This window comes from Benincasa hispida, chromosome 3, assembly GCF_027475165.1.
Source record: "Benincasa hispida cultivar pf3 chromosome 3, pf3_genome.v1.1, whole genome shotgun sequence".
In the NCBI taxonomy this organism is placed as follows: domain Eukaryota; kingdom Viridiplantae; phylum Streptophyta; class Magnoliopsida; order Cucurbitales; family Cucurbitaceae; genus Benincasa; species Benincasa hispida.
In genome coordinates this window covers 67182908-67192147 of record NC_143480.1, presented here as the reverse complement: position 1 = coordinate 67192147, position 9240 = coordinate 67182908, and the positions used below count along the sequence as shown (strand labels likewise).

Here is a 9240-nt window from a genome sequence, read left to right as displayed (position 1 = left end):
ACTAACCAAAAATAAAATCGATGATCTTTAGAAAAAATAACGTTTAGATGAAAATGATGGCTAGCTGATCACAAAAAATGGAATTGAAAATTTCCCTACTCTACAATTTTTGATTTGATGCTAATTTGCCTATTTTTCATGTCATTTACGTTGTTGTGTGTGAATTTAGACCCTGATAAAATAAATAAATAAATTAGAAAAAGATAAAATAAGATTTAATCCTAACTTATTTGAGATTAGGAAAAAACTAATATCCTAATCTTAGTAGGATTAAGATAAATTATTTTCCTTATAAATACATCACTATAGTTTCATAAAAGGGAATTTAATTTTTTGACTTCTTTTTCATTATACATTCTCATTCCGACTTTGGTATTGAAGCTTTTTTTCTTTGTTTTATAAGTTCAAATGTATTTTTTATCCAAATCTTGACATCAACATATATTAATTTTAATACATAAATATTTGTAATTGATTCCAAATTCATCGATTATTTTTATTATTAATTAAAATCAACAGCACGAAAATTTTTGTATTGATCGAAAATTTTAATTTAATATGATCATTTTGATCTGTAGTTATAATTAACCTTAAAATATAAAGGACTAAATTGCAAGTTTTTTTTCCCTTTCTTTATGAGCCTTAATGCCAAAATTGAAAGACGCATGGACATTAGGTTTCAAAATATATATTTAGCCTAAAGAAAATTACTATTTTATAATTAAAGAAAACCCTAATTCTCATATTTTATTTTAATTATATAAAAAAAAAAGGAAAAACGAAAAACGTTAAACCCCCACTCGATCGTCCTTCTTTCCTCCTCCCATTTTATCTCTTTTATTTCTCCTTTTTCCCACCGGCAGCCGCTCTGATTTCTTTCCTCTCTTTCAGTTTCTCTCTTTGCCGCAACCTCACAGCTGCCGTCGCAGCCTCTCCGTCTCTCCGTCGCTCATCGTCGAGGTCTGTTCAGATCATATGTTTTTTTCTTATTCAATCAACTTCTAGATAGGTTAAATTTGGAGTTAGGTCAACTTTCGATTGGATTAATTAAAAGTTTAAACAAGATTTCAAATCATACTGGATTTCGATTTCTATCCTTCCTTATGCTGCATCTTTTTCGATTGCTTTTCCTGTGGTGATGTCCGTTGTTTTCTATTCTGCCTCATCGGAACCGCTTTATTTTTGTTGTGTTTACTCTTCTGATCTAACCCTAAGTATTAGTTTGGTGGCTACTGGCTGTCGGGGAGTGAACTCGTGACTGTTCCAAGGTCATTTTAGTTTGTGGCTTATTTCCTTGAGAAAATTAACCCATACAACTGTTCGTTTTGGTACTATTTAATTCGGATAATTCATTATTTCTTTGCTTTTTCGACTGTGTGTTTGTGTTTCTAAATTCATTACTTTGATGTTAAATCTGCAATTTGCCTTGTCTGGTTTATTATGCTTTTGGGTTTTCATATGAACAGTTAATTTATTTCGTTTGAATAGTTACTTTATATAGCCTTTTTTCTTAATATTTTTGTTGTTTAAACATGAATTTGAAATGAACTTTTAGGTTCCATTTTGCTTGCACAGAAAATTGGGTGTAAATGATGTGTTCAAGTTATGTTTAGAAAATAAGAACTTTGGTTTGGCATAAATAAATAAGGCATATTATATTGTGGTGAATGATCTCTTCTAGCTTCATAAGGTATCAAAGGTCTGTTATAGTTTCTGAGAGTATATACTGATCGTTTTATTATTCAATATATATAAATTTCCTTTGATGCTCTGAATTATCATGCCCTTCGTGTGCTTGCCATTATGACTTAATTTTTCGGGGAACATGTCTTGTTAGTATGTGTGTAGCACATCTGTGTTTTTAAATTTTAAGATGATTTCACTTTTTATGTGATCCTTGCGTTGCAGAAAATAGATGGTCAATGTTATTACTTATTTACTAGACTAGATGACAGATGTGAACAACTCATGTTTGATGGTTATTGAATCTATGCCAGATAATTTTTTCCCCATTATCAGGTTGATTGGTGCAATGGGAAGGAAGAAAACAGAAGAAGGCGGTGGTTCCAAAGTCAAGCCTGGTAAAGATGTTCCTGGGAAGAGAGAGAAGCTTTCAGTGTCAGAAATGCTTGCCAGTATGGATCAGAAATCAGATAAACCAAAAAAGGGATCTTCATCTTTGGGTGGTGGTGCTAAACCTCAAGCAAAGGCTCCAAAAAAGGTTGCAGCCTACACTGATGGCATTGATCTCCCTCCCTCAGATGATGAGGAAGAAGAAATTGTGTCTGATGGGGAGCAACAGAGTACCAGTTCCCAGAAACGGCTACCCTGGCAGGACCGGGCCGAGGTTAAGCCTCTGGAGGTGGCTGTAAGTGACAAAGAGTTGAAAAAACGAGAGAGGAAAGATATGTTTGCAGCCCATGCTGCAGAACAGGCCAGACAAGAAGCTCTAAAAGATGACCATGATGCTTTCACTGTTGTAATTGGTAGCCGAGCTTCGGTTCTTGATGGTAATGATGAAGCTGATGCAAATGTCAAAGACATTACAATCGATAATTTCTCTGTTTCAGCTAGAGGGAAAGAGCTTTTAAAAAATGCATCAGTGAAGATATCTCACGGGAAGAGGTATGGTTTAGTTGGGCCTAATGGTATGGGAAAGTCCACATTATTAAAGCTCCTCGCTTGGAGGAAGATACCAGTTCCTAAAAATATTGATGTCCTGTTGGTTGAACAAGAGGTGGTTGGTGATGATAGAACTGCACTCCAAGCAGTTGTTTCTGCTAATGAGGAGCTGGTCAAGCTTCGGCAAGAAGTTGCTGATTTGCAGAATTTTGATGGTGGTCAAGATGACAATGATGATGATGATGCGGGAGAGAGGCTTGCTGAGTTATATGAAAAGTTGCAGCTCTTGGGATCAGATGCAGCTGAGGCTCAAGCTTCCAAAATTCTTGCTGGACTGGGTTTTAGCAAGGATATGCAAGCACGTCCCACCCGTTCATTTAGTGGTGGATGGAGGATGAGAATTTCATTGGCTCGGGCTCTTTTTGTTCAGCCAACACTTCTATTACTAGATGAACCCACAAATCATCTAGACCTTAGGGCCGTTCTCTGGTTGGAGGAGTACCTCTGTCGGTGGAAGAAAACACTTGTTGTTGTGTCACATGATCGAGATTTCCTCAACAGTGTTTGCAATGAAATTATTCATCTTCATGACTTTAGGCTTCATTTTTATCGTGGAAATTTTGATGATTTTGAAAGTGGGTATGAGCAGCGACGGAAAGAAATGAACAAGAAGTTTGAGATATATGATAAGCAGGTGAAAGCAGCTAAGAGGTCTGGAAGCAGGGCTCAGCAAGAGAAGGTGAAAGACCGAGCAAAATTTGCTGCTGCTAAGGAAGCCTCAAAGAACAAGTCCAAGGGAAAGGTTGATGAAGATGAGCCCCTGCCAGAAGCTCCCAGAAAGTGGAGAGATTACAGTGTAGAATTCCACTTCCCTGAACCCACCGAGCTCACCCCACCATTATTGCAGTTGATTGAAGTAAGCTTCAGCTATCCAAATAGGGAAGATTTTCGACTTTCTGATGTTGATGTGGGAATTGATATGGGAACTCGGGTTGCTATTGTTGGGCCCAATGGAGCGGGGAAATCTACTCTTCTGAACCTGCTCGCAGGTGATTTGGTACCAACAGAAGGTGAAGTTCGTAGGAGCCAGAAGTTGAGGATTGGGAGGTACTCGCAACATTTTGTAGACCTTCTGACAATGGAGGAAACACCAGTTCAATATCTTCTTCGTCTTCATCCTGATCAAGAAGGTCTAAGTAAGCAGGAGGCTGTTCGTGCTAAGTTGGGGAAGTTCGGACTTCCTAGCCACAATCACCTCACGCCGATTGCTAAATTGTCTGGGGGCCAAAAAGCCAGGGTTGTTTTTACCTCAATTTCCATGTCAAAGCCACACATATTACTGCTTGATGAACCAACAAATCACTTGGACATGCAGAGTATTGATGCACTTGCTGATGCCTTGGATGAGTTCACTGGTGGAGTTGTTCTCGTTAGTCATGATTCCCGACTCATATCACGTGTCTGCGAGGATGAAGAAAAAAGTGAAATTTGGGTTGTTGAAAATGGCACTGTGGAGTTTTTCCCTGGAACTTTTGAGGAATACAAGGAACAATTGCAAAAGGAGATCAAAGCTGAGGTTGATGATTAGATAAGTTATCTTGAGAAAGACGTCGGATTTTCGAGTAGCACATTCTACTTTATCCTTTTTGGTTTCTGATGTTTACTTTACATTTTAAGTATTCAGGTCAATGTGTCCTAATTCTGTAATATCCTTCGTGCGTGAATTACTTATAATTCGGGTATGTACAATTAGAGAGAGAATTGTCATGAGTTTTGCTCGAGCTACTGTAACATATTCTATTAAGAATTTCACAGTATTCAAAATTTTTGGTTCCTTCTTTATTTATGTCTCCATTGGTGCTCAGATTATATTTTCCACTCCCGAAAATGCACAAAGATCAGTGATTTTATTATTGAATATATTTTGTGTTATCTGACTAATAATTATCATAAAGCTTTTCTTTGGCTGTTGAATAACGAGGCTTGCTTGGAATATGGTGTGAACAATTAAACCCAGTCAATTGTTCAAGTGACTATTATGATCGAGGAGGCTCAACCAGGAGAAGAAAGACCTACTCCGAAAACCCGGGTCAGTAGCTTATACTCTCTCAGATTTTTGTACTTCATTTTGGTTAGGGAAAGGAAAATTTTCCATTGAATTAGTTGTTACGGTATATTGGATTTGCTTAAACAAATAGAGCAAGTCTTTTAATGCAATCAGTATCCCGACGGATTGAGCATTAATTATTTCTAGCCATGAGCATTATTTTAAGTTGATCTTTCTGGGTCCAATATTTTCCTCAGGACCCTGTAGTTATACAGGCTAGGCGTGTTTTTCTCCACCATAGTAAAACAAGTTTGAAAATGGTAAACTCTTAAATGTATGAAAATATCAATTAATATTTATATCAATGAATTCTTTATAAAATAAAATTCACGAAAATCACAAGAACTCATATAATCCTTAACTTCAGGATTTTCCAAGATCGAAAGGGTTTGGGGCCTAGAGAAGAATCACCGAGGGACAACCTTATGCTGAAAAGAGAAGAGGCCTCGGGTTAGTCGAGTCCAAACCAAAAGAAATAAAAGATGCTGGTGGATAAAGAACCCTTTTGATAAGAACAAATTCTATCCGAGATGATAAAAACAAAATTAAAACTTAATCTTTGGGGGAAGGAACAACAAAGTGTTTAGAGCTATTGAGTGGGACCTTAGTGAGATTTGGTCCCAGGTGAGATTTCACATTTCTCTTTGGACTCCAATTTCAAAGATTTTTTGTAATTACTTTCTAGGCAACATTGTTCTTAGTGTTGGACTCCCTTTCTCTAGTGGAGTTTTTTATTGCCCTTGGGCTTGTTCTTTTTGTGTATAAGGTATTCTTTTATTATTATTTTTTTCTCAATGAAAGCAGATGTTTATATATAAAAAAAATTAATACATTGTTCACTTCAAATTTATAAGACAAAAGAATGATCAGAATCCACTGTTTTCATCCCAACCAAGAAAAGTGACCAACCCTAGGACCCCAAGGAATCATTTGTTTGTTGAAAATGAAATAGATTATTAGAGGATCCTTTTAGTCTTATTATTCTCGTTTGTAGTTGAAATGAGTTTCTTCTATTACCTGCATTATGTATTTATCAAAGGCGATATGACGCTATTCTGGAAGGTTCATTATTATTAAAATTGATACTTGGTAAACAAAATCAAGATTTTATTGACTCTGATGACCTTTCAGGCCTTTGAGCAAGATGGGTTGCTTTTTCTCTTCTGTAACTGGGTCCAGATAATTGTCCTAATTTGATGGCTATAAATAAGGTTACATAAATGCTGTAGACTTGCGGTAAGCAATTACCTTTCTTTTAATTGCCATTGTACATAGATATTGTTTTAGAGAGAGAGAGAGAGAGAGAGGGAGATAAACAGGGGGTTTTAAAAGCTGTTTTATGAATTGGACAGGATTCAATTGCATTCAAGGCTGTGGGATCAGCTCATCCGTGGACAATAAGTGGATCATTTATGGAATCATGTAAGTTTTTTTTTCTTCTCTCCCTTTAATATTAAATGATAATTGCTGAAGTTTTAGTAGGGGAATAATTTCTTGGAGATCCAGTCATGTGATGAGGCTTTATTTGTCTGAACTTACGTGTTATTTGGTTCACAAATAATGATTATTATGACAATTATTAAAAATGGTTAGAGTATTACTTTGGTTTTATACTTTGTCTTATTCTATTTTAGTATTGGTCCTTATAAGATTAAAATGCAATGTAGTTTGTCTAAAGTTTAGGGATTTTAATCAAACTCTTCTTATTTTAGTATAAAAAATATTGAATATAATGGCAACATCCTAAAAGAAATTTAACAATAATTAAGAGAGGATTTTTTTTTTTAAATAAAAAATTTTTACAAGGAAATTTAATTGCAATTGGGTTATACAAATTTATTCTTAAAGTTTTGATTCTTTTTCATTTCGAATATGGAATTAATACTATTCTCAAAACCAAGTTGAATGGCTGAAAATCAAACCAATAAATTACCTCAAAGTCAATCTAGCCAGATATACTTAGGATCCAAAAAACTCTTAAATCCAATTGTAAAAAAATATCAAAATCTAGTCATAAGATTAAACTATGAAAAAATTATCTATACCCAATCAAGACAAATGCCTAACAAATAAGTATAATTCAAACTCAAAGGACAATTGCACTTGGACATAAATCTTTAATAACTCGGTCTTGTTTGATAACCATTTGGTTTTTAGTTTTTGAAATTAAGTTTATTTCCTTTTAATTTCTTACAATGATTTGCATATTTCTTCGGAAGAGTTGGTTGAATTCTTATTCAAATTCTAAAAACAAAAACAAGTTTTATCTTTTTTTCAAATTTTCAAAATTCAGTTTGGTTTTTGAAAACATGGGTAAAAAGTAAATAATACAATTTAGAAGTGGAAGGGGTGTTTATAGACTTAATTTTCAAAAATTAAAAAATTAAGAACCATATAATTACCAAAGGCAATCTACGTGATTAACCAAAAGTATTAGTTTTGTAGTTACTACTCTTTAAATCATTAGATTTTTATTTTTATTTATTTTTATTTATTTATTTTTTAAATGGGAAACTAAGAAATCATATATCCACCCAAAGACAAAAGACCAACCTACGTGCAAGGGGCAGAGAGAATCCTTCCCCTCCCGAAACAAGTCTATAAGGAAAACCTTCCAATCGTTAATAATCATAGAAAGCCTTTCAATTGTTAATAATCATAGAAATGCTATAACTAAAAATTTACGAAATTAAAACTGCTAAGTTAAATATATATGCAAACAAAAAAAAAATTGTGTAGATGTAAACACATAATTCACCTAAATTATAGAATCACTCTTGGATGAGGACCTAGAAAATCATAAAGTTAGGGTGACATTTGACAGCATGATCTTCACACACAGACCAGTCACATAGTACCAGCTAATCCTAAGTGGAAGTTAAATTAGTGTATATAGTGAGAATAGATTTTAGAATCAATGCTAGCTGTGGTCCCTTCCCATACAAACACTATTTGTAATGAAATGAAGAAGAAAAAGGCTGGCTGTTTAATGCTGTGTTAGGATCAATAGCCATAGGAGGTGGCTCTTATTTCACTCTCATCATGCATTGCTATTTTTGATAGGTGGGGTTTCAAAGTAATTTGTCCAAGAACTGATGTGATGGCTCTCTCTTTCTCTCTATCTCTCTCTACAATAGTTAACTAAAATAAGATAGAGACAGAGAGAGAAATGGAGGGTTGTGTTGGATATAACTAGAAAAATACTCTGCTATGACAGAGGACAAAGTAAGTTTCTTTAGTCTTTACAGAAAGGGTGTATGTCTTTAGTTCTTTTTTCCCTGTCAATGAAATAGGCAGATGATATTGTAGTGTGCCATAATGGTACTCAGAGGAGCTGCACTAGAAGCAGCAATTAGATCATTATTCAAACTTGTTAATGCCCTGCTAGAATTTAGATCTTGATGTGGACAAAGATATTGATATCTTTTTTTTTTTTTTTAGGGATGTGGATAAAAATATAGATGGGATGTTGATGTTGACATATATTTTGGAAAATTGTTTAGATTGACAAATGATTATTAGACTAATAAGTCTCTAAGCTTTCAACTTCATGTTGAGTAGGTCTTTAAACTTTCAATTATGTTTAGAATTTTTAACATTAGCTGATGGTCTAAAATTAAATTTTATGTTTAATAGGTTCTTAAACTTGCAACTTTGTGTCTTGTTCGTCTATTAAAAATTTAGAGGTCATCCTTTGTTTGAAGACATTTTTGTGATACTTTTTATGGTCTTAAAATCAAATAGATACAAAATCTGAAAGTTCAGTGACCTTATTAAACACCTTTTAAAGTTTATGAATCAAATAAACATTTTTAAGCATGAATATTTATACTTTTAAGTTGTAATTTGTTTGTCATTGGTTTATTGTTTTTAAATTCAACCAAAGGTAGGGCAAAAGATCAAACTTTTAACAGAGAGGGTAATGTATCTTGTTTCTTGTATTATTCTGATTTTTATATTAGTATTAATGTTCACATTGGTTATTCTAATTTTTTACATTTTTCATACTCAACCGTCTTCCGATTATTAATGTGGAAATTGGATAAATTATGTTTGAGAAAATTGGATTGAAGTTATTGTTCCTTTCAGCATGAATGTAGGTGTTTTCATTTTTTTTTTTTTTTTTTTTTTTTTAGCTTTTGTATCAATTTAAACCCTGAGATTAGTATCAATTTAAACCCCAAATTAATAATGGTATCGATATAAACCTATTTTTATAAGTATATCAATTCAAATCTTAAGTTTTCTTAAAGTATCCAAATAAAAAATGATGGAAGGTTTAAATTGATATACTTGTGAAAATTAAGGTTTAAATTGATACATTTATGAAAGTTCGGATTTAAATTGATACAATTATTAGTATGAGATTTGAATTGATACACTTACAAAAGTTTAGAGATTAAATTGATACACTCATTAATCTAGGTTTAAATTGATACGACTTTCAAAGTTCAAGGTGTAAATTGATTTATCTTTTCGTATGATTCAATATATCAATTGATTTTTCTCAT

The 9240-nt window shown here is 33.5% G+C and overlaps 1 protein-coding gene and 1 long non-coding RNA gene across 3 annotated transcripts; both read left to right on the top strand.

Moving 5' to 3' along the window:
• Positions 1-728: 728 nt before the first annotated feature.
• ABCF4 (general control non-repressible 4) lies at positions 729-4464 on the top strand. Of its 2 annotated transcripts, none has more exons than XM_039025883.2 (2): positions 729-960; positions 2020-4464. In XM_039025883.2, exon 2 carries the CDS (start codon positions 2033-2035, stop codon positions 4208-4210), a length of 2178 nt encoding a protein of 725 aa, XP_038881811.1. In that variant the 5' UTR covers positions 729-960; positions 2020-2032; the 3' UTR covers positions 4211-4464. The 2 variants fall into 2 exon arrangements, with proteins under 2 accessions (XP_038881811.1, XP_038881812.1); XM_039025884.2 differs by having other exon boundaries at positions 737-960; positions 1998-4464.
• Positions 4465-5973: 1509 nt separating this feature from the next.
• LOC150037486 (uncharacterized) lies at positions 5974-8208 on the top strand. The gene is made up of 2 exons (XR_016528552.1): positions 5974-6151; positions 7793-8208. It is a non-coding gene; the product is annotated as an uncharacterized LOC150037486 (long non-coding RNA).
• Positions 8209-9240: the final 1032 nt, after the last annotated feature.